The 26,876-nt window shown below is 38.9% G+C and overlaps 1 protein-coding gene across 1 annotated transcript in view; it reads left to right on the top strand.

The window, feature by feature from the left end:
• The window catches only part of LOC144971691 (uncharacterized), a 22,809-nt gene extending 2,873 nt beyond the window's left edge, over positions 1-19,936 (top strand). The window contains exons 3-14 of the mRNA XM_078912763.1: positions 317-471; positions 1,671-1,919; positions 3,459-3,663; positions 6,431-6,543; positions 7,373-7,470; positions 8,168-8,261; positions 10,850-11,002; positions 11,710-11,842; positions 12,603-12,740; positions 13,627-13,725; positions 17,830-17,921; positions 18,831-19,936. Coding sequence (XP_078768889.1) covers positions 317-471; positions 1,671-1,919; positions 3,459-3,663; positions 6,431-6,543; positions 7,373-7,470; positions 8,168-8,261; positions 10,850-11,002; positions 11,710-11,842; positions 12,603-12,740; positions 13,627-13,725; positions 17,830-17,921; positions 18,831-19,121 — 1,820 coding nt within the window. The 3' untranslated portion in view covers positions 19,122-19,936. The remainder of the gene's footprint in view (positions 1-316; positions 472-1,670; positions 1,920-3,458; positions 3,664-6,430; positions 6,544-7,372; positions 7,471-8,167; positions 8,262-10,849; positions 11,003-11,709; positions 11,843-12,602; positions 12,741-13,626; positions 13,726-17,829; positions 17,922-18,830) is intronic.
• Positions 19,937-26,876: the final 6,940 nt, after the last annotated feature.

Below are 26,876 nucleotides of genomic sequence, written 5' to 3'. Positions count from 1 at the left end.
AAAAAAAATTAAAGAATATGAACAGTGTGTTGTAGAGCATGTTTTGCTAAAGAAATTATTTATCGCAAGAACTTTACCGCTATTGTGTTTGAGTGATTAAAAATATACTTTTGTGTTAGTTGGGTGTGACGTTTTGGGGAAAATCCTGAAAATGGCTGGTAAGGAGAGAGATAAAAGCTCATTAATTTAAAAAAATATTTATTTTTTTAGTGTAGCGGGATATAAGTAATCGAGTATTTTTGTTTTCATCTGGCAATTAATCATATCCAGATTTTTTTTTTTGTGTGTGTAATTATTGACAATTTGTTTCACACAGTTGACATCTGTAGAGGGGAGACACTGACAGATACAGGCAAAAGACTTCAGATGTTAAAGATACTGTCCTTGACGTTACTGCCTATTCTTGGTCTTTGGGTTTTCACGGTCTACAACTTGTCCTACAACATCCAAGGGAAGTCGGACATTGAACAGGTATGCTGGGATGGATTATGAAGAAATAATAATATTATTACGAAAAGGAATGAAATTCCATTTTGTTGAATGTCAATTTCATTTTGTAAAACTTGCATAGGTAGTGTGTGCGACTGTTGTGTTTGTCTGTTTGGCTCGGTACGAGTTGGTTTATGGGTATATTCTAAAAGGAATTTATGGAACAAATAGCCTTCAACAGTCATGACGTCACTTCCCTCGTAATGACGCATGGTAACTTAGTAACTGGCTCTAAACTATCGGAACAATGGCGGAAGCCATTATGAAATATGTCTCCGACGAGTATAAAAGTGTATCCAGAGGAGAAAAACATTATAAATGTGATCATGTTTTGACTTTTATACATTCTGATCACATGACATATTAAAAAGTTCTAGCCAGCATGAAGAATAAAAAGTACCGATTTTCTTTGTTTAGAACCACGCTGCTCGTCGTTGCTGGGCGACGTGACATCAGACTATTGAATCCAAATACCTGCTGGGGGTCCCCGACAGCTCAGTTGGCAGAGCACTCGCTTCAACCGCAAAGGGACCAAAATCGATTCCGGATGCAGTTGAGATATATTTCTGACAAACACTCCTGTCCACCCAGTGAGTGGGAAGGCGGGTCTGTTAGATCTGGCGGAGAGTACTTTGCGATAGACTAGCGTCCTATCCAAAGGGTAGCAAACAATTGCTATTGCCCGTTTCACACTATAGAATCCAGGATAAACTCCGGCTCTGAATGATTATTATTTATAAAGGCTACGACTCTACCGTACTTTAAAAAAATCAACCCGTATTTTAGATTTTGGCCAATGAAAAAAAACTTGTCTTTCAAATATTGATCGATGAAGATGGCTCTCATCTTGCCCAACACTCTCAAACCTGGGACTTCCCAGAAGTTAATTCAAGTTTAATTCCAGGAAGGTTAAAAAAAAGCCTAAAAATTGACAAATTTACGACAAATAAATTCAAAACAAATGAAGTTTTCAAATATTAAATCCCCCAACATGTACTCCCCCCCAAAAAAAAAAAAAAAAACCCTAACAATGAACACTTAAAAAAATAGATGACTGCTGTGTTTTGATTGGTAAAAAAAACTTATTTTTGTTAATTTCATTGATCACTGCAGAAGCAATGAACTTTTTTCTTTAGTAAGTCTCGTCTCACAATTTGTCTCCTTACTTTCTGTCTACACAGACACAATACGCCGTCAAATTCAGTGTGGAAATCGGTATCTTTCTGGATCGCATCCAGAGGGAAAGGGACATGTCCGTGCTCTACTTATCCATCCTCGGTCCGCAAACGAAGACATTCCTCATGAACGAGTACCTCCTCACAGATCAAGCCATTGACAAGCTCTCCGATTGGCCGGTAAACTCGGATTCCAGTGATTTCTTCCAATCAAAACAAGCGTTCAAGAATTTTTTACAGGAGCATCGTAGGCAGGTATGTTTCATTATAGTGAATGACAAAATCAGTCGGATGGTGAAAAGGTTTGAACTGAGATATTGCCAAGTTTAGTTAGAAGGTCAATTTTTATTAAAAATGAGTTCTTGTCATAAATGATTAAATCAACCCTTTTTGTACATCGTCGGGAAATATCAAAGCTTAATTTCACTTCTTAATATTTTACAGCTAGCCAAGTTGAAAGACTATGAAATTTGAGAAAGTTTCTGGATACTTTCCCATACATCTGACCATAACTTCACGAAAAAATCACCCGATTTACTTGAAATAAAGATTAACATGCTCTGGGGAGCTTACTCTTTCATGAAATTAAAAAAAAACTAATTAGAAATTGCAAATCCAAAATTTTCACCTTCCGACTAATTATGTCATGCATTGTAAATATGTAACGTCGTATGAAGAGTACAGAGAGAAATACCACAGATGTTCAAGTACTTTGAATTTTTGTGATTGTCTCCCTTGAGTAATGCCAGGGTTTGAGTTTTTCATCTATCAATAAAACGGGCGTGAAAGCTACAACCATAACGCTTTGATGATTGTAGTTTTACTGCAGTTTTAATCTTTAAAAGAAAATTTGGACCCCTGACATCACTCAAGGGGAGGGGGAAGGGGGGGGGGGGGGGCAGTCACAGATGTTTTTAAAAGTGGACATATTATGTGGTTTTTCCCCTCTACTATTCCTATGTATCCCATCGGTCAAAACGGTAAATATGGTTTTTAAAAACGTGAACTTTATTAAAAGATATGACTTGGATTGCAATTACTTACTTGCAAAATACAATACACTACAATATAAGACCTAATAAGAGTTAAATTAGGCAACAGTGTGACCTTCGGTGCCCTATCGCAGTGATAAAAACCTGATATTTATATGCATTACTAAGACATAAAGTACAGGATATCAATTATAAAACAAGTATTATATTATAGTAGACAGTCAACACCAAACTCTGGAAAGACACGTATTAAAACTTTTGGCCAGAAAACTCGTTCTTCAAATATCGATCGATTTAAGTGACCCTCATCTTGGCAAAAACTCCCAAACCTGGGACCTCGCGAGACTCTAGTCTGAGAGAAAAAATTATACATTTTCCTCCATAAATTTCATCTTACATGATCAGAGTTATATCAACTACAATTTTTAAAAATAAGCTTTTATATAGCGCAATATCCACTAAATGTACTCAAAGCGCTTTACACGAGGTCCCTGGTCAACAGCAACATTAAACATTTAGGACGGGACATGACGCCTGTTAGGCGATGTTACAATTTTTTTCGGACAGAGACAACGCTATTAATGGCCAGGTACTCATTTTTACCAGAGTACGGTGAGAGAATGTGATTAAAGAGCCCGTTCCAAGGACTCGAATATGCGCTGAGCGAGGGTCGAACCCAGGACCTTCCAATCCGAAAGTGAGTGTCATACCACCACTAGACTACATAGCCCACCTTAATTGCCATGTACCAATCAGAATGAATCATTATTAACAGAACCTTATTTATTTACCTTAATGTCAGCTGGATCCAAATAACTACAATTTCTACGTGGAGATGAATTATTACAACACACTGATCAGCCATTTCGTGGAATGGATGCACGGCGCTATCAAGGAATCGAATCAAGCGTCCATCTGGAAGATTCTTGTCGCCTACCAAAAGATTGTCACAGGAATGGAGCATGTTGGGATTGAACGATCCCTAGGAACTGTGTTCTACGTCGACGGTAAGTTATTCACTAGGATATGAGTCCACTCGAACCGTAGCCATCGTTAACATGATATTAATATAGCCTGACACTAGAACCCTCTAGGACTGGCAGTTTGACGTATTTTTTTTAGGTTTGTGTAACGTCTAGTGACTTGTGGTTTGTAGAGCTCATGGAAACAAGTTATTTCATTGGTTGAACTATTGAATACAACTCACGATTTGTTTTCTTTTGTGGCAAAAGACTGGCATTTTGACGTCATTTTTAGGTCAGTGTCAGGCTATATGTTAGCGATGACTACACTCGAACACGGTTTCCCCGAACTCCTCGGATTAGGTAAGAAAGTTCAAGAAACGCATAGTTCGAGGAAAGCGTGTACAAAGAATAATTAGGAAATATTTTGGATATCTGATTGAGTTTGAGGAAATATGAAATTAAGAAATTAAGGAGCAGGCACCAGTGTACGATAAAGAAATGAACAAGTGTGTATGAAAAGTGCCAGACAAACCAAGAATGAAAAATACAAGTTATTAAAAAAAAAAAATTCTAAAAAATCAGTCTATGTCGACTGATTTTTTTTGGATGTTTTTTTTTTCTTGTATTTTTCTTTCTTGCTTTGGCTGGCACCTTTCATACACACTTGTTCATTTCTTTATCTTTGAGGAAATAGTACTTGAGTGTATAGTTTTGTTGATAGAAGTTACCTACATATTATTACTTAACGATCTCCTTACCATGGTCACATTCTTTAAGATACAATCAATTAAAAAAAATTATTATTCAGATTTGTTTTGAAAGGAAATCTTTGTTATATCTATAAAAACTTAAGGCTGTTTTGTAAAGCGTGTATTGCTGCACAAAATTTAGATTGTATATACTTTTTCTTTTGAGTTCGAGTGTATTTAATCAATTTTTGTGTTGGGTAGCTATGACATTTGGGGAAATATCCTAAAATTGGTCGGAAAGAAGAGAGTTAATCCACCAATTGTGCCATCAATTAGTTTGCTGGATGGCTTGAAAGTGAGCGACTCCTTAGGCGTAATAGTTTTGAAAAGCTTGGTCCATGTCACACAATTCTACCTGGCCATCAGTTTGGTATGTTTCTGAAACCAGCACAAGATTTTATTAGTCATTGTGTCGGACCAAAATAATGGACAGATAGGATTTTAGCCGTTAATTTTGTGAACTATGTCTAATTTTGCAGTCTCCTGTCTTGGCAAAAGATTTGTACCCTAAAACTTTATTTCCCTATCGTTAAGAGTATAAGGCTTTCGGTTGGTAATATTTTCCTTTGTTGAAGATATTAAAATGTAAATAAACTAGTGAACAGGCATTGGTGTTGATAAAGATCTGAAAATGTGTGTATAAAACAGTCCAGACAAAGTAAGAAAGAAAAATACAAGAAAAAACAACAACAAATCTCACTAAATCGGCCCGGACCGACAAGCTGATTCTTGGGAGATGGTTTTTTTTTTTTTTTGCTTATGTTTTCCTTTCTCACATTGTCTGCTACTGTTTTATACACACATTATATGACACCCCCCCCCCCCCCCCCCCCCCGGTATGTTACGTTGTTTAGAATTAGACAGCCTCTAGTTAATCTCTCCCCAGGTTCTGGAATCTGTATTTGTCACACCTTGCAAATTCCTTCATTTTCTTGTCTATCTGTAATGTTATAAGTTATAACCCAGGCGAGTGTGTACACATACAAACAAACAAACACACACACACACACACACACACACACACAAGCGCGCGCACACACACGGAGCTCGAGAAAGAAATAAATAAAGAAAGTAGGAGAGAAAAAAAAGAAAGACAGACAGAGAGAGAGAGAGAGAGAGAGAGAGAGAGAGAGAGAGAGGGAGAGAGAGTGAGAGAGATGCACACACCTAGAAAGCAAGAAATAAAGAGAGAGAGAGAGAGAGAGAGAGAGAGAGAGAAAGAGAGAGAGAGAGAGGGAGAGACAGAGAGAGAGAGAGAGAGAGAGTAAGACACACACCCACACTCTCACATACTTACACACACACACTCATACACACACGCACACACACACACACACACACACACTGGGAAAGAGAGAAATAAAGTAAGAGAGAAAAATGATCGGAGGCGCAGCGTTACGGTGTCTCCTTTCATCTTGTCACAAAAGTCAAGCGATGATAAGCGTGGTCAGTGGCCGTGTGGGTGACAGTCCTCTTTGATAATCTGATCCCGACGTTATGTCCAGGGGTAAAGCCCTTAACACACGTGACTCTGTTCGACTCAGGTGCGAATGAGTATACCTAGCTATAGTCAGTGACGGATATTGTAAGAAAGTTAGTACAAAAAAGGACGCTTAACAGGCGACTTGGAATGTATGATAAAAAATATGATTCTAAATGACCTGTTGGGGGATGAAATGTACTATTGCGAAGCACATTGAGCATGGTAAATCGTAGAAACGCGTTTTTTTAGGGAACAGCGTGGCTCAGTGGTACGGTCTTTGCTTCGTACCCGAAAGGTAACGAGTTCGATCACCCGCCGTTGCGCTGTGTGGCCTTGAGCAAGTCACCTCGCCCTAGCTCAGTTTGCGGCGCTGCACTGCGGCTAACGCCTGAGTCATTCCAGTTTTCCCTTGGAATAGACTCAAAATACAAATTTCCCCTATGGGATGAATAAAGGTAATTTTATATTTTATTATATATATATATATATATATATATATATATATATATATATATATATATATATATATATAAAAAATGCTGATATTAAATCTATTTCTGCCCACACCGTGTTGTAGGTGGTTTTCCAACACAGAGTATCTACGAACACTACAACAGTCGAGTGAATAACTTCAAGGCAAATTACCGCTCGGCAGTGCTCTACTCGCATATCGTCGATCCCATTTTTCAGGTAGGAAATTTAGCATGGATGACGAAACCATAGGGCGATTTCTAACCATAGGGCAGTTTCAACCATAGGGCATTCTACCATAGGGCATTTCTAACGATGGCAATTGCTAACCATAGGGCAGTTACTAACTGTATGATAAGCCAATTTCAAACATACGACTTCTACAGTATGTCTGAAGAATTTCTACCAAGGGCAGTTTCTAAACATGATCTAAGGCAATTTCAAAGCATAAGACAATTCTATCTGTATGTCCGGAGGCAATTTCTAACCATAGGGCAATTTCTATATGTATGCCCTAAGACATACGTACTTATTACAATGTCTGGAAGTGTTTCGTCAAAGTTTTACCAAAAAAGTGCCTGTGATGTTGATAATGACGCTGATGGTAATAAAGATGGTGATTATGGTGATGATAATGGTGATGATGTTGATGATGATGATGATGATGATGATGATGATGAGAATGAGATATGTGATGATATGATGTATATGATGAGATGATATGATGATGATGGTGATATGATATGATGTTATGATGAGTGATGATATTGTGTTATATGATAAAGAAAAGATGATGAAAGATAGATGATAATGATAACGATGATGATAATGTTGATAAAAGGATGGTGGTTGTGGTGATGATGATGATGATGATGATGGCGATGAATATAATGACGATAATGATGATAAAGATGACGATGATGATGATACTGATAATACTGGCAATGATGAGGCTGAGAATGATGATGATGATGATGATGATGATGATGATGATGATGATGATGATGATGATGATGATGGCTACGATTCACTTCATACTCCAATCCAGAGTGGCGTGACCAGAACGGGCACTAATTTGACGGCTGTCATCCAACAGTTTCGATACCAGATGCAGAATACCATGAGTACAGACGCCTCAATGAGTCGGTAACCGCTCTCTTGTCTTTGAAATCATAAAAAGTGGGACCTGCAAATTGATGTTACGGCTTGAAGCTCGAAGAAATCATTAAATAAAAACGATATTATTCTCAGTATTAATCCCATAGGGGGAATTTGTCTTTAATGTCTATTCCAAGGGAACACTGGAATAACTCAGTCGTCAGCCGCAGTGCAGCGCCGCAAGCTGAGCTAGGGTGAGGTGCCTTGCTGCACAGCGGGTATTCAAAATAAATAAAAATAGTCAAAGAGGAAACCCGAAACTATTTCAGACTATTTCCTGGTCCATCATTGTTTTGTTTATTCGCCTTGACTAGGCTATTTCACATCTCTCATTCGTCTTAAGTGTTTCATTTATCGTGGTTTGTTGACAAAGGGGAAAGCCGAAACGTCCAGTCTATTTCCTGTCCCATCATTGTTTTGTTTATTCGCCTTGATTTGACTAGGCCATTTTCCATATCTCATTCGAATTTAGTGTTTCTTTCATCGTGATTTGTTGACAAAGGGGAAACCCGAAACGTCCTCATAATATAATGTGTAATCTTAAACGTTTATACTCTGGTTAATACAGTACTCATAAACATGGATTGCAAAAAAACAATAATAAAGATCTGAGTGACGTCAACTTCGAACTATCTATTGTATTGTACCTGTTTTTCTTCCTTTTTTCCTTCTTTCCTTCCCAAAGGGGCCAATACTGGTTTGACAACATGACCCTCTATCTGGACACTCTACTCATCGTACAACAAGATCTGGCAAACCTCATCAACGGAGAGTTGCAAGTACTGATTTATTATTTATTTACCCTCCCTACCCCCCCCCCCCCCCTCTCTCTCTCTCTCTTCAATGGGCACGATCTATATTACATTTCCATGTGCTTGAGGTCATTGGTCGCATTGGAATAGGGAATGAGATTAGCGGAAGAGTAGCGTCCCTTGATTGGACGTCACCTTACAGAGAGAACGTCAAAATGGTTTTTTTCACATGCGTCTCTCTCGTCCTCGCTTTCGGTGGTGTCTCATGCCGCTTTCACCGGAAGCGAGGACGAGAGACGTATGCGCACAACCAACATGACGTTCTCTCTCTAATAACTTTTCCGCCGGTGACGTCCAATCAAGGGACGCTACTCTTCCGCTAATCTCATTCCCTATATGTGCTCAAAGTAACCCACATAGTGAAAAGTATTCACAGTTTTTGAAATATCTAACATCACGATTCGTCATTTTGTTCACACATGTGTATGTTCACAACTTTCATAAACAAAGCAGCGTGTTTACATATCTGAAGAAATATCCAATCGTCGGACAGCAACAAATCATGTGTTTGATGACTTGGTTGGACGAAAACATGAATATAGATAGTATGCGCTTGGCTAAGAAGCTCATAACATTGCCATCCGGAAGTATAACCCTAGAAAGAGGAGCTACGACTAGAAGGGACAACTCGCCGTTCGCGTGGCACACACCACACTTGCCTAGTGATTTGTTAGCGCTTGTTAGCAACACGCTCCTTGGCTGGCCGCCGGTTTCGCCTGGCTAGACTAAGGGGGAGGGAGGGGAGGGGAGGCCTAATTAAACTGGCACGTGTGTGTGTACCCTTTGTTTTGTTTTTATTTTTATTGGACCATGTGTTGTAGACACCCATCAGTGACTCTTTGTGAAATTTAGTCTTTTTCATTTTAGTATTGATGGAGATCTGTTCCCACATGTTATAAACAACCATCAGTGACACTTGAGGTTTCTAGATCTATAGTAGGCTAGTACTAATAAGATCTGAGATATTTTAGAGATTGAGTTGAACATGGAAGACGCTGAGTTGTACATTTTGTTAATTTTATGTGCCCCCCCCCCCCTGTTTCTCTCTTTTCTCTCTCTCTCTATCTATCTATCTGCCTCTATCCCCCCCCCCCCTATCCCTATCCCCCCCCCCTCTCTCTCTATATATATATATATATCTACCTACCTACCTACCTATCTACCTACCAATATATCTATCTATCTATCCCCATCCCACCCAACCCCAAAATAAATTTTAAAATCACAGATTATTATAATAATAATAGATCTTTATTGTCCATAAATATGGCAATTTGTCATTTAGTTACACTTGTTATGACGTTATATAATAACGATAACATTGAACATATATTTCACTCCTACGTATTCTCTCTCTATATCTATCTATCTATATATCCATCCATCTATCTATCTATCTATCTATCTATCTATCTATCTATCTATCTATCTATCTATCTATCTATCTATCTATCTATCTATCTATCTATCTATCTATCTATCTATCTATCTATCTATCTCTATCCCTCTACCCCCTCCTCTCTCTCCCATTTTCGCTATATTATATATATCTACCTACCTATCTGTCTATCTATCCCCGACCGACCCAACCTCAAAATAAATTTTAAAATCACAGATTATATTAATAATAATAATAATAATAATGATAATAATAATAATAATAATAATAATAATAATAATAATAATAATAATAATAATAATAATAATAATAATAATAATAATAATAATTATTTATAATAATAATAGATTTATTAATTGTTCCTATAAATATGGCAAGATTTTGAACAGATTTATTACATCCTCTCGTTATACACAAACATAAACAACCCAAACACACATTGATCCATAACTATATCTTTACATTCCTACATATTATGCCTGCCTCACATATACTATCTTATCTATCTATAATCCATCCATTATCAAACCTAGTCAACTATTTCTTTAACTCCTCAAGCATCATCACACAACAGAAAGACAAAAGAAAAACCATCGGAGTCATTTCAGTGCCTCTTCCTGCCTCATCCGTCTCATTCTTATTTTATTCCCCTGTCATAACTAACATCACCGGTGGAAGACGTTACAAAACATCGACATTCACATAAACGATGCAAAACAATCGCCTATTGTGTCCTGCAAATAACAAAAATTAATAAAATAATTTATGTCTAGCTTAAAGTTGATTCATCTACAATTTACACTTCGCTCTCACGAATAGAATTATCATGCTCTCCCATTTTGAGCTGTCTATGGGGAGTCACAACAATTGAAAACATAGATGAAGCAGTAGTAGAGCAGTGAATTACAATTCTTAAAAAAATGGATATTATTAAAATGAAATATAATAGAATATAATTATTAATAATCATATATATAATATATATATATATATATATATATATATATATATATATATATATATACATACATACATATATTAAATTAATGGTAAAGGATTAGCATAATAATTGCATAGACATGAATAGAAACCAATCTGTTTCATGTATGTAGTCTTTTCACATTTAATTTTCAACGGACGTTTGTTTTTCCTCCAGGAGCAAAAGAAAACAGACAGCTTGCTGATCGAGATGATGCCCATCCCTGTGTCCGATATTCTCAAACAAGAAAAACCGGTGGTGGCCGAGTATTACAAAAGTGTCACCATTTTATTCAGTGAGATCGACGGATTTCATGGGGTTAAAAGCAAGGTACGATTACTCCCCCCTCCTCCTCCTTCTCCTCTATCTCCATCTCTTCCGCCTCCTCCTCCTCCTTCTTCTCTTCCATCTCTATCTCTTCCTCCTCCTCCTCCTCTTCTTCTTCTTCCTTCTCTTCTACCTCTTCTTCTTTCTTCTCCTCCTCTTGAGCATCATGCTCCTCCCCATCCTCCAACAAGAACAAGAACAACAACAACAACAACAACACACAACACACACTACACTACAACACTACACACATACTAACACACACTACTACTACACTAACTACCACTACTACTACACTACTACTACACTACTACTACTACTAACTACTACTACTACCACTACACTACACTACTCACTACTACTACTACTACTACTACACACTACTACTCCCTACTACTACTACTACTACTACTACTACTACTACTACTACTACACTACTACTACTACACTACTACACACTACTACACTACTACACACACACTACTACTACTACTACTACTACTACTACTACTACTACTACTACTACTATACTACTACCACCACCACTACTACTACTACTACTACTACTACTACTACTACTACTACTACTACTACTACTACTACTACTACTACTACTACTACTACTACTACTACTACTTCGAAATTTTAGCATATAGATAAGTATTGTTTAATGAATTGAGTAAATTTAAGAGCCTATTTCTCCCATCCAGATTTGTGCTGAGTGTTCATCTACGGATATTTTGCACATCCTCAACACTCTGTGTTACTCCATCGACACTATACTCAGGTCCCACAATGTCTACAAGGTGGAAACCATCAACGATTGTTATATGATTGCTTCGGGTAAATGTATTGTGTGTGGACATCTTTATTTGCTCCTCCTCCCCCTTCTCCTCATCATCACTATCATGATCATCATCATCATCATCATCATCATCATCATCATCATCATCATCATCATCATCATCATGATGACCTCTCACGGCCAACACCCTCTTGCTATCTCTTTCTCTCTCTCTCTCTCTCTCTCTCTCTCTCTCTCTCTCTCCCTCTCTCTCTATCTCTCTCTCTCTCTCACTCATACACACACACGGACACAATACATAATTTTTCTCTTCTCTGAATCCATTTCTTGCTATTTCTGCTCACTCTTTTCATTTCTACTTTCTTCTCTTTCCACGCCCCCCCCCCCCCCCCCCCCACACACACACACACTCACACACCGCTACCTCGTCATCTTCAACTTCATTCTAATATAATACTATATGTTGACACGGAGGGTTCAAATAGGTTTCACTAGTCTGACGTCACGTCCGCCCAGCAACCAGAAGCTTGGTTCTAAACACAGAAATCCGATACTTGTTATTCTTCATGCTGGCTAGAACTTTTTCACATTTCATGTGATCAGAATGTATAAAAGCCAAACATGATCAGATTTATAATGTTTTTCTCCTCTGGATACACTTTTACGCTCGTCGGAGAAATATTATTTCATAAGGGCGTCCGCCATTGTTCCGATCGTTTAGAACCAGTTACTAAGTTACTATGCGTCATTACGAGGGAAGTGACGTCACGACTGTTGAAGCCTATTTTGATTTTCCAGGACTTCCCACAAGAATAGGCAATCGACACAGTGCTGAGATCGCAAACCTGGCTCTGGACCTGGTGGTCATGATACAACGTGAGGACTTCCGGTTTCAGACTGGCCGCCGAGTGGACCTTCGAATTGGAATCAGCACTGGTACCTACATATTATTTGGTTTGATATTGATTCTATTTTCAATTTCGCACACTTTATGCCATTCAGTGGTTCAAAGCTCATAGCAACTGTGGGTTGTAATCAGTAAGAAACAAAAAAAAATATGAGTAGAATTTCTTCAAAAACTATGTGTAACCGTTATCATTAATATGTTTTAAAATTATGCCTTTTTCGCCACGACATCATAAGATATCGTCGCCTAGGCATTCCACGAAGTAATATAGATAACTCATCAAACAATATGTCTGATGTCAACAGGAATCACCCATGTTGTCCAAGTGAGCAAATTGGGGGTTAATAATCTTGCTCAAGGAAAAAAACGAAAGTGCCTGAAGCGGGGCTCGAACCCGGGTCCTTCCGGGTTACAGTACAATGCCTTAACCACTCGGCCACTTCGCTCCCATTAATAATTATATTAATTTAATTTAGCGAGAACTAATCACAAACAGACTGTCTACAAAGAGCCATGTGACGTCAAGTCCAATCCCTTCAATAAGATTTTTATGTTATATTCCTCTCTACTTTTTAGTATAATATCATTTAACCTTTACCAGTTCATAAAGTATCTTCATAATAATTTGCTTATTTATATTATACAAGAATTTTATTATAAGTAATAATCGACACAAAGTCACCATAATATATCCGATTGTTGTTCCACTGTATATTTTAAGACTTTTAATATTCTTTGCCAAGTTTTATTTAATTTATTAACATTTGATATTTCTTTTATATATTACCGAATTGTGTTGTGATACAAAATTGTAATTTCCATTCAAGGATCAATAAAGTATATCTTATCTTATCTTAAGATCTTTATATCTACCCATCTCACAAAATAATATTATATCTTATTTCTCCATTCCAGGTCCTTGCATGGCTGGGGTTGTTGGCAGTATAATGCCTCGATATTGCTTATTCGGAGATACCGTCAACAAGGCGTGTAGCATGAAGTCCAATGGAATAGGTATACAATAAAAACTGTTAAATGCCCATTATTCTACCCCCCCCCCCCTTCCCCGGGCTTCCTAATCAGAGCTGCCTACTTGAAAATTCAAAAATTCTTAGTTTCCAATGGAAAAACAAAGAATAGTAATTTGTGCGGCTAGGTGGTCTTGTGGTATGACACTCGCTTTCTGATCGGAAGGTCTTGGGTTCGAGCCTCGCGCTCGGCGCATAGTTGAGTCCTTGGAAAAGGCTCTTTACTCACATTCTCTCACCGTACTCAGGTGTAAAATGAGTACCTGGCCGTTAACAGCGTTGTCTTTGTCCGAAAAATTGTAAAATCGCCTAACAGGCGTCATGTCCCGTCCTACATGTTAAATGTTGCTGTTGACCAGGGGACCCCTTGTAAAGCGCATTGAGCACATTTAGTGGATATTGCGCTCTATAAAGCTCAATTAATCTTTTTTAATAGCTTTAGAAATAAATAATTTGCCATCAGTAACATCCAAAAAAAGCTCCAGATTTCTAAAAATAGATTCTAAGCATCAATCTTTTCTTTTCAACAAGGTGTATTGAGTCAAAGAGGCGGTTGCAGTCTTGTGATTGGAGCAAAAAAAAAAAAAAAAAATCGTATTTCTACGAATATTTCGTGGCATTAGGCAGGTCTGTCTACCCTTTATCTCTCTCTCTACATACCATTTTCAGGGGTTTTCCTGTAATTAAAATAAATAAATAAAAAATAAAAATAAAATACCCTTTATTCATCCCCAAGGGGACATTTATCTTTAGGGTCTATTCCAAGGAAAGACTGGAATAGCCCAGGAGTCAGCCGCAGAGCAGCGCCGCAAAGTGAGCTAGGGCGAGGTGACTTGCTCACGGCCACACAACACAGCGGCGGGTGATTGAACTCGGTATCTTTCGGGTAGGAAACAAAGACCGTACCGCTGAGCCACGCTGCCCCCATACGTGTCCAACACAAAACTTGAGTGTTTACGCTCAAACTCAAGCACAATAAAGACATGGACGTCTTCTATTAACTAATTTTATGTATCAAAACAAGCTTTACAAATACGCTTCAACGAATTCAAGAGTCGTGACGTCACTTCCTTCCTAATGACGCATGGTAACTCAGTAACACTGGCTCTGAACTATCGGAACAATGACGGACGACCTTATGAAATATTTATCCGACGAGCATAAAAGCGTATCCAGAGGAAAAAAAACATTATAAATCTGATCATGTTTTGACTTTTACACATTCTGACCACAAAACATATGATAAGTTCTAGACAGCATGAAGAATAAAAAGTACCGATTTTCTTGGTTTAGAACCACGATGGCCGCCGTTGCTGGGCAATGTGACATCAGACTGTTGAATCCAATTAGCATTAAGTTCTCATAAATATACCAAAACTGTTTATTGGAATGTTGTCATGCACAAAACAAATTCGAATAAGAAAAATGTTCATTGTATGTTGACAAATGAAGATTTTCCTATAATTGGTCAATGAAAAGAATATGAAATTGAATGTAAGCTTCAATTTAATAAACGATAACAGATAATAAGGATGTTTCGGGTTTCCCCTTTATCAACAAAACAGGATAAATGAAGCACTACAGACGAATCAGATAACATTTAGTGTCTGTAGTGTTTCATTCATCCCATTTTGTTGATAAAGGGGAAATGGAGCCGGAATTTGTCCCGGTTTCCAAAGCGTGAGACGGATATTAATAGAAATTGCTTTCTATCCTTTGGAAAGGACGCTAGTCAATCGCAAAGTACTACTTTCCACCAAATGAAACAGACTCAGCTACCCATTCACGTCTGGGTGGACAGGGGGTCAGAAAAAAGTAATATCAACTGCACTCAGGATCGATCTCGGTCCCTCTGCGCGTGAAGTGAGTGCTTTACCAAATGAGCTATCGTGATCCCCCCCCCCCCCCCTTTCCCCCTAAAATCCAATGTGATGACCTATGTCTGTGTCTACTCCCCCTCAAATCCAATGTGATGACCTATGTCTGTGCCTACTCCCCCTAAAATCCAATGTGATGACCTATGTCTGTGTCTACTCCCCCTCAAATTCAATGTGATGACCTATGTCTGTGTCTACTCCCCCTAAAATCCAATGTGATGTCCTATGTCTGTGTCTACTCCCCCTCAAATCCAATGTGATGACCTATGTCTGTGTCTACTCCCCCTCAAATCCAATGTGATGACCTATGTCTGTGTCTACTCCCCCTCAAATCCAATGTGATGACCTATGTCTGTGCCTACTCCCCCTAAAATCCAATGTGATGACCTATGTCTGTGTCTACTCCCCCTCAAATCCAATGTGATGACCTATGTCTGTGTCTACTCCCCCTCAAATCCAATGTGATGACCTATGTCTGTGTCTACTCCCCCTCAAATCCAATGTGATGACCTATGTCTGTGTCTACTCCCCCTCAAATCCAATGTGATGACCTATGTCTGTCTACTCCCCCCCCCCCCTCAAATCCAATGTGATGACCTATGTCTGTGTCACCCCCCCTCAAATCCAATGTGATCACCTATGTCTGTGTCCACTCCCCCCCCTCAAATCCAATGTGATGACCTATGTCTGTGTCTACTCCCCCCCTCCCCCCCCCTCAAATCCAATGTGATGACCTATGTCTGTGTCCACTCCCCCCCCCCTCAAATCCAATGTGATGACCTATGTCTGTGTCCACTCCCCCCCCCCCCTCAAATCCAATGTGATGACCTATGTCTGTGTCCACTCCCCCCCCCCCCTCAAATCCAATGTGATGACCATGTCTGTGTCCACTCCCCCCCCCCCCCCATCAAATCCAAATGTGATGACCTATGTCTGTGTCCACTCCCCCCCCCCTCAAATCCAATGTGATGACCTATGTCTGTGTCCACTCCCCCCCCCCCCCCTCAAATCCAATGTGATGACCTATGTCTGTGTCCACTCCCCCCCCCCCAAATCCAATGTGATGACCCATGTCTGTGTCCACTCCCCCCCCCCCTCAAATCCAATGTGATGACCTATGTCTGTGTCCACTCCCCCCCCCCTCAAATCCAATGTGATGACCTATGTCTGTGTCCACTCCCCCCCCCCCCTCAAATCCAATGTGATGACCTATGTCTGTGTCCACTCCCCCCCCCCCTCAAATCCAATGTGATGACCATGTCTGTGTCCACCTCCCCCCCCCTCAAATCCAATGTGATGACCGATGTCTGTGTCCACCCCCCCCCCCCCCCCCAACCCAATGGGATGACCCATGTCTGTGTCCACTCCCCCCCCCCCCCTCAAATCCAATGTGATGACCTATGTCTGTGTCCACTCCCCCCCCCCTCAAATCCAATGTGATGACCTATGTCTGTGTCCACTCCCCCCCCCCCCCTCAAATCCAATGTGATGACCTATGTCTGTGTCCTCACTCCCCCCCCCCCCCCTCAAATCCAATGTGATGACCTATGTCTGTGTCCACTCCCCCATCGCCCCCCCCCCCCCTCAAATCCAATGTGATGACCTATGTTGTGTCCACTCCCCCCCCTCCTTGCCCCCCCCCCCCTCAAATCCAATGTGATGACCTATGTCTGTGTCCACTCCCCCCCCCCCCCTCAAATCCAATGTGATGACCTATGTCTGTGTCCACTCCCCCCCCCCCCTCAAATCCAATGTGATGACCTATGTCTTGTCACTCCCCCCCCCCCCCAAATCCAATGTGATGACCTATGTTTGTGTCTACTCCCCCCCCCCCCCCTCAAATCCAATGTGAACCTATGTCTGTGTCCACTCCCCCCCCCCCCCCCTCAAATCCAATGTGATGACCTATGTCTGTGTCTACTCCCCCCCCCCCTCAAATCCAATGTGATGACCTATGTCTGTGTCTACTCCCCCCCCCCTCAAATCCAATGTGATGACCTATGTCTGTGTCTACCACCCCCCCCCTTCAAATCCAATGTGATGACCTATGTCTGTGTCCACTCCCCCCCCCTCAAATCCAATGCAATGACCCATGCCTGTGTCCACCCGTCCCCCTCAAATCCAATGTGATGACCTATGTCTGTGTCCACTCCCCCCCCCCCTCAAATCCAATGTGATGACCTATGACTGTGTCCACTGACTCCACCCCACAGCCAACTACGTTCACGTCAGCCACAGCACCTATGAATCCCTCAAGAAACACGCAAACTTTGTCATGAAGGATCGGGGTACCATCGACATTAAGGTAAATATTATGAGGATCTCTCCTCTAAGCTTACCCCACCCCCCACCCCACTCCCCACCCCCAAAAGAAAAAAGAAAAAAAACCACCCCCCCCCCTCCCCAACTAAAAAATAAATAAATAAGACTATTTAAAACACTACCAAGAAAAAAAAAACAACAAAACAAAACAATATAAAACACACACACACACACACACGAACAAGAAAAAACAACAACAAACAAACAAGGCAACAAACACACACACACACACACACACAACTATTGTTCAACCCCTCCCCATAAATAGTAACGCGGTGTACAATAATTATTTCTAACGTCAGATTATCAAAACGTTAAATCTCATTAAAATAATAAAATTTTATAAACAGGAGTATCGTTCAAGTTTGATAAAAAATGTCTTTTATTCAGAGATCACAAAATCAAGAATCGAATGAGGGCTAGAATTAAAGATTCTTTTACACTCTTGCATTTTGGAATTCGAGCTTTATCCCCAACGGATACGTCTGGACTTTCAAGAGTGTAAGATCTTAAGAATCGTATATTATTGATCATTCTACATGTTAACATTTATTATTGTTGTTTAGTATTTTAATTACAATGTTTATCATTTCCTATCGTTATCAACTGGCACTGTTTCATGATTCATACACATATTTTCAGAAGGAGATATTACAAGTTGTTTTTTGTCGACCGAGACAACGCTGTTGACGTCCATGTACTAATTTTACATCTGAGTACGGTGAGAGAATGTGAGTAAAGAGCCTTTTCCAAGGACTCAACTATGAGCCGAGCGAGGTTTGAACCTATGACATTCCGATCCGAAAGCGAGTGTCATACCACAAGACCACATAGGATATATTATTATGTTTATCTTTAACTTGTACGGCAATGACTATTTGTGTTTCTGCAGAATATAGGCAAGATGAAGACGTACTGGCTTGTAGGACGCAGAGACGAAAACGGCACAGCCATGTATGTCTACTACCCAGACATAGACGACAACTTGGCGGCCCGAAGATGCATATCGGACTCAGCGGAAATCCCCGGAGAAATCGAACCGTACCAGAGAGACGCCCTGACGTTGCCACGCGCTGTCTCGCCAAGCGTCACGTCATCGTTAAACACGACCCTTGACCCCAAGAGCCATGATGACGTCACGACTATGAAGAAAAGCGACATTTTCGAGGAGATGATTATGTAGGCAGACCTGCCTGCCAACTACTATGAAAATTAGGTAGAATTACGAAATTTCGGCTCCAAATTCACAACTGTATGAGCATCTCTAAGTCATTAAAGCTTACTGAAAATGAATGTTGATGCCAAATAACATAATTTAAAGGATTTTGAAGTGTTTTTTTAAAATCCCAGTGAGGGTAAATTGTTGATTTTTAAAGTCAAATACAGTGACTATAATTTTTATCTCCCAAAAATTACGAATTTTTAAATTTTGAAGTTGGCATGTCTGATTTAGGATAAAAAGGCAGACAAGTCAATCTAGCCTTCTACTTAAAACTAATAATTAATAGGGAGCAATAGTGTGACGTCAAAAATGGTTCTAATCTCATTGGAAGTGTGAATGAAACCAGTCCCCCAGAGGACTGGATACAAAATTTGTGCAACTGTTCTTCTGGTTTCAGAGTGGTGATATCTTCATATTTTCTAGCCTTAACTAAATGCCGGTAGTCAATAAAGACCATCCATCCTCGCTCTTTTACGTCCTGTAATCCTAAGAATTTGCCTAGACATCCTGATACGAAAATAGCCACCTTATGATTTAATGTGAAACTGATTCACTGAAACCCATTCATTTTTAGTTCTCCAACGGTCTGGTTGGTTACACACTTACAAGGAGTTTTGAACCGGAAGAGAGGAAGGTTTGCGTCACGACTTCTCTAAACAATTTCAACATTTTATGTTTTTGTACAAATCATTCTGGCGCTGATATGACCTTTACGTGTTGCAAGTGCAGTAAAACTCTTAAAAACAGAAACAAAACAAACAGTACCAATCATTAGATAATGACAATTTATTACCCTGGGGGAAAAGGGCGGGGGGGGGGGGGGGGGGGGGGAGGATGGTCTGGGGTGAGACTGAAATGTTGTAGCCTATTGGTTAAATCCTTGTATTAAGTCTTAGATAATAAAAACGAATGTTTAGTTTTCATCAAATGTTTTCCTCCGTCACAACAGGCTTCAACAGTCATGGTGTCACTTTCCTCGTAATGTCGCATAGTAACTTAGTAACTGGTTCTAAACTATCGGAACATTGACGGGCGCCCTTATGAAATACATCTCCGACGAGCATAAAAGTGTATCCGGAAGGGAAAATCAATATAAATCTTATCATGTTTGACTTTTATACATTCTGATCACATGACATGTGAAAAAGTTCTAGGCAGTATGAAGAATAAAAAGTACCGATTTTCTTTGTTTCGAAGCAAGCTGCTGGCTGCTAGGCGGACGTGACGTCAGACTATTGAATCCTATTATAGATATCGCTGAACCATCCTAACACTGTCGTACTTTGAAAAAAATAATATTTCTAATTTTGGCAGAAAACTCGTAATTTATAAATTGATAGATTAAAATGACCTTCAACTTGGCAAAAGCTCTCAAACCTGCGACTTGCGAAGGGGTTCTTGCCCATGATGTGGTTTGTGATGTGCACGAGTGCGGTAAAGAATTAGCTTTATCTCTATTCGCCGGCATTATGAAATCGCATTTGTGATTATTTTTCCACACCTCCATACTGAATCTTGGATATGAGAAAGACATTAGCCGTGGAAATGATTGGAATTTTGTTTTGCTTGACATGTCACCATGAAGCCCATCTCAATTGTATTGTCATTCAAGTCATTGATGTGCTATGCTGTGTTCATTTGTAAAGGAAGCACACATGTGTACTTGTTGTATGCAGAGAGACAGAAAGAAAGGAAGAAATAAACAAAGATATATATATATGTGTACTTGTTGTATGCAGAGAGACAGAAAGAAAGGAAGAAATAAACAAAGATATATATATATATGTACTTGTTGTATGCAGAGAGACAGAAAGAAAGGAAGAAATAAACAAAGATATATATATATATATGTGTACTCGTTGTATGCAGAGAGACAGAAAGAAAGGAAGAAATAAACAAAGATATATATATATATGTACTCGTTGTATGCAGAGAGACAGAAAGAAAGGAAGAAATAAACAAAGAAATAATAATATATATTAATATAATATATATATATATAATATATAATATATAATATATATATATATATATATATATATATATATATATATATATTATGTAATAATAAGAGAAATAGAGAAAAGAGAGAGAGAGAGAGAGAGAGAGAGAGAGAGAGAGAGAGAGAGAGAGAGAGAGAGAGAGAGAGAGAAATTTGTGTGCGCGTGAGTGTATGTGTATGTGTGTGTATGTGCATGTGTATGTGTGTATGTTTGTGTGTGTGTATGTGTATGTGTGTGTATGTGTATGTATGTTTGTGTGTGTGTATGTGTTTGTGTATGTATGTGTATGTTTGTGTGTGTATGTTTGTGTGTGTATGTGTGTGTATGTGTATGTATGTTTGTGTGTGTGTGTGCGTGTGCTGAATGATATGGCCGCACGCCTTGGTGCAGGGACGTTTTCTGTTATATTCCACCTCAAAAATATTGTTATAATATTATTGCCATTAAACGTGGAGAATTATCGGTGCAAGTCTATTAATAAAATTGGATTAAAATGAACTGAATCAGTTTTATTAAACTTGATAGAAGGAACAAACTTGACGTCACTCAGCTCTTTGTTATTGTCTTTAGACAGCCATTTTAATGATCAATTCTCACTAAATTTGATCCACCAGACTATAAACGCTCAATCAAGGCTATACATAGTTTTGTGTGTTGGTACATTATATCCGACCATGGGCGTTGCGAGTATTTTACCTAAACGCATAGCATCAATATAATGATTACTGTCCGTTGCAGGCCAGAATTCTTCGTGTCCATTTTCCAAGTTCAAAAGTGGCCAAATGGAACCTCATGTGACCAAAAACTACTTAGATTTTGGCTCCCTTGAAAAACTCAGCCGTTTTAGTCATCAAAAAAATCGACGAGACTAGGAAAAAAAATTATTATCTTTTTTTTTTGGGTTAAAATTTACGGCCTTTCGCTCTTTATTATGAAAAAAAATAATATAAATTCAGAAAAATTGAAAAAATTAATGACAGAAGTCATGATTCTCCGTGCCTATCTGGCAATCCTGGTCCGTTGATCCTGAAAAATCAAGTACATGATTTTTCTAAGAGCACTCGCTTCTGAAGCAAAGGGACCGAGATTGATCCCAGGAGCAGTCGAGATCTTTTTTCTTCTGACCCCTCTGTCCACCCAGCAGTGATTGGGTTGTTGGGTCTGTTAGATCTGGTGGGGAGTACTTTGCAATAGACTAGCGTCCTATTCAAAGGGTAACAAGCAATTGTTATTGTCCGTTTCACGCTTTAGAAACCGGGATAATTGTTTGTTTTTAAGGGTTTTACGGCGCTTGCAACACGTTTAGGTTATATCAGCGCCAGTAAAAAGGAAGAAAATGGGATAGTAAAAAGTTCTAGAATTAACAATTGAAGCATCCAAGAATTAGGAAGACAAAGGGGAACTGGTTTAAATAAAGAACAGATGTAGATTCCAAGAGCACACCGTCAGTGTTCTTAGTTTGAGATCACCTAAAAGTCTCACCCGATCCAGACAAAAGCACAGGTCCCAACTAATAGGAACACACTTAAATGTTTACAAATCAAACATCTAAAGCAAAAATAATTCAGTGCATAACAGAGAGATGATTTACAAGACAAAAAAATATCATATCCCAAAACTCTAACTATACATTTGACTGTTTCCCTCCCAGTCAAAGATTTCGGTCAGGGCCTGGACAAACCCAAGCAATCCTATTCCTAGACAAAGAGAGATAACAGTTGGAAAACAGATATAGGGGGATAGAAGACACAGCAAGTGACCTCCTGTCCGCAGTGGGAGGTCAATTGTTTTTGTTTTTAAGGGTTTTACGGCGCTTGCAACACATTTAGGTTATATCAGCGCCAGTAAAAAGGAAGAAAATGGGATAGTAAAAAGTTCTAGAATTACAATTAAAGCACCCAAGAAAAAGTAAGACAAAGGGGAACTGGGAACAAATAGGGATCAGATGTAGATTCCAAGAGCATACCACCCATGTACTTAGTCTGAGATCACCTATAAGTCTCATCCGGACACAAGCACAAAATCCAACAAAGAGGAATACACTCAAATGCTTACATTATACATTCAAAATAACAAATATAATAATACATAACGGAGAGATGATTTACAAGGAAAAAAATATCTCCCAAAACAATAACTATGCATTTGACTGTTTCCCTCCCAGCCAGGACTCCGGCCACGGCCAAAACAAAACCAAGTAATCTCATTCCAAGACAGAGACAGAAACCATGTTGGAAAACAGACATAAGGGGATAGAAGACACAGTATGTACCTCCCTGCCCACTATGGGAGATCAGGAACCCCACCCAGATATAAGGGGATAGAAGAGACAGTGTGTACCCCCCTGCCCACTATGGGAGGTCAGGAAACCCACACAGATATAAGGGGATAGAAGAGACAGTATGTACCCCCCTGCCCACTATGGGAGGTCAGGAACCCCACACAGATATAAGGGGATAGAAGACACAGTATGTACCTCCCTGCCCACTATGGGAGGTCAGGAACCCCACCCAGATATAAGGGGATAGAAAACACAGTATGAACCTCCCTGCCCACTATGGGAGGTCAGGAACCCCACCCAGGTATAAGGGGATAGAAGACACAGTATGAACCTCCCTGCCCACTATGGGAGGTCAGGAACCCCACCCAGGTATAAAGGGATAGAAGACACAATATGTACCTCCCTGCCCACTGTGGGAGGTCAGGAACCCCACCCAGGTAGGGGGTGCTGTAGGGAAAGGAAGAGACATTAAGACAAAAACAAGTAGGAATGGAATAATTTATTATGTGATTCATGGAAGTGGCAGCATCGAAAAGCATGGGTAATATTATATAATAATAATAGTCAAACATAGCACTCATGTTATAATATGATTATAATAAAAGTAATAATATAATATATTCATAACAATATATTATGTAAATAGTAGAATAAGATGGAATTTTACCTTATGTTTTGAATATCAAAAAAAAAAAAAAATGAAAATCAAACCTGCATAGATTTGAGAAGACACAAGATGCATAGCAGGCAAAACTGGAAACCGCATTAATTATTGCTAGTAAACTATTATTTACAAATGATAATTTTTATCAACTCTATACATTATACAAAATCAGTGCTTGGTTATCATAAATTTATTATTTATTTTTCCTTATCTTATATCTTATATACAATTTTTGTACGTATTCACTTCAATAACACAGACTAAGCCGATTCTTTTTGCTGATGTCATGAATCACTTTGAAGCAAAGGTGAAAAAGTTATTTCTCACTTGCTTATAATCAGAAAAAAATAAAACAAAACATCTACCAACTAACAAAATTTCTCAATTCTTCTCCATTTCCAAAAGCATTGTAAAACACACCAAAACTCCATTTCCAAAAGCATTGTAAAACACACCAAAACTCCATTTCCAAAAGCATTGTAAAACACACCAAAACTCCATTTCCAAAAGCATTGTAAAGTAAAACACACCTCCCCATGCCAAAACTCCATTTCCATATATCCCATGTCAAGCTGATTGTGATGATCCTAGTCAATGTCAGTGCCCCTCACAAATTTCACATCTGCTCGTTAATTTCACACACTTTTGTAAGCAACATTTGATCACTTTAGTCATGTATTGAACAGCTGGGTGACAAAGAAAGAGGATAGTAATATTAGTTTTCTGAGGTTATCTGATCAGAGAGATGAATGGCGTACCATGATCACCACCGATGTCTGGCACAGACTTGGTTCTTGAAGAAGAAGAAGAAGAAGTCATTTATAAAATATATATTATTATTATTATGTTATGGTTGATAGGATTTGCCTGGAATCACGAAGAGTGCTAGAGTGCTTGACAGTTTCTTGGAGTAAATTATTTATTATCCTCACCTCATTTGGTTATTTCCTCCTACAACGTTGTAGGAGGAAATAACCGAATGAGGTGAGGATAATAAATATTATTATGTTATATATTCTGCATGTATTTTATAAAACAACTGGAAAGGAAATTACATGTGGTTTTGGGATCATCATGAATTTAGCACGTAAATAAAATTCCCTTTATTTATCCCATTGCCATGTATGGACATCTCATTGGAGAAATTTGTCTATTGTTAACCGTAGTGCAATGGTCCCAAAACTGAGCTAGGGTGAGATAACCTGCTCAAAACCACACAGTCACAGCGGGTATTCAAACTCAGTACCTTTCAGGTACGAAGCCAAGACCAAACCACTCAGCCACACTGCCCTACCCTTGTCGCTTACAAAAATACATGAAATCAACGACGATCTGTGAGGAAAATTATTTGGTCATAATAAGTTTTCCAGCATTATGCAAGTTTAATTCATGTTGATGTTAAGTTTAATTAGAGTAAATGCCACTAACAACTTATAACTTATACTAATCAACTCGTGTGGCTTATGACATGATTTTGTCAGATTCTATCCTCAACTTTCCTTTTGCTTCATTCAAATAACAAAGTGATTCTTAACCAACTAAGCCATACACACCATCATCATCAGACTTTCACTTTTGACATCCATATTATTCTATTTCAAACACATACACACCCCCCCCCCAAACACACACAAAAAAACAAAACAAAACACAAAATACAAAATGAACATAAAGCAGGATATTTACAATGTCAAAAATTGGTTACAATAATATAAACAACGTGTTGCCTTCGAAAATAAATTTACATATAAAATAAAAAAGGATCTACAACAATCTTTATCATCTCCTGCCCTAACCCTCTCCTCTTAATTATGTGAATAGAAGAGTTGACATACAGACAAACAACTACACTCACGAACTCATGAACAACTACACTCATGAACAACTACACTCGCGAATAATAAAATATTATTTTAAAAAATTAACACCCTTCAGCAAAACAATAATAGACGCTGTTGCCAAGGCATTCCATGAAGGAATGTAGATAATTCATCAAAAGTTATCATCTGATGTTTGTTTGTTTGTTTGTTTTTAAGGGTTTTACGGCGCTTGCAACACATTTAGGTTATATCAGCGCCAGTAAAAAGGAAGAAAATTGGATAATAAAAAGTTCTAGAATTACAGTTGAAGCATCCAAGAGAAAGTAAGACATAGGGGAACTGGGAACAAATAGGGATCAGATGTAGATTCCAGGAGCATACCACCAATGTACTTAGTTTGAGATCACCTATGTCTCATCCGGACACAAGCACAAAATCCAACAAAGAGGAATACACTCAAATGCTTACATTATACATTAAAAATAACCAATATAATAATACATAACAGAGCGATGATGAACAAGGAAAAAAATATCATCTCCCAAAACAATAAATATGCATTTGACTGCTTCCCTCTCAGCCAGGACTCCGGCGAGGGCCAGGAAAAAACCAAGTAATCTCATTCCAAGACAAAGACAGAAAGCTTGTTGGAAAACAGTTATAAGGGGATAGAAGACACAGTATGTACCTCCCTGCCCGCTATGGGAGGTCATCTGATGTCAACAGAAATCAGGCATGTTCTCCAAATGACCAAACTGGAAATTAATCTTCTTACTCAAGGAGAAAAAAACGAGAGTAGTTGAAGTGAGGCTTGAACCCCAGACCTCCCAAGTGCAATGCCTTAACCATTTGGCTACCTCGAATTAAAATAAAATAGAAATCAATGGGTACATCTAGACAGTTATATAGAGAATGAGATTAGCGGAAGAGTAGCGTCCCTTGATTGGG

This window comes from Berghia stephanieae, chromosome 4 (genome assembly GCF_034508935.2).
Source record: "Berghia stephanieae isolate SIO BIC M18660-M18661 chromosome 4, UCSD_Bste_1.3, whole genome shotgun sequence".
In the NCBI taxonomy this organism is placed as follows: Eukaryota; Metazoa; Mollusca; class Gastropoda; order Nudibranchia; family Aeolidiidae; genus Berghia; species Berghia stephanieae.
The sequence above is the reverse complement of the archived record's forward strand: the minus strand, read 5'-3'. Positions and strand labels throughout refer to the sequence as shown.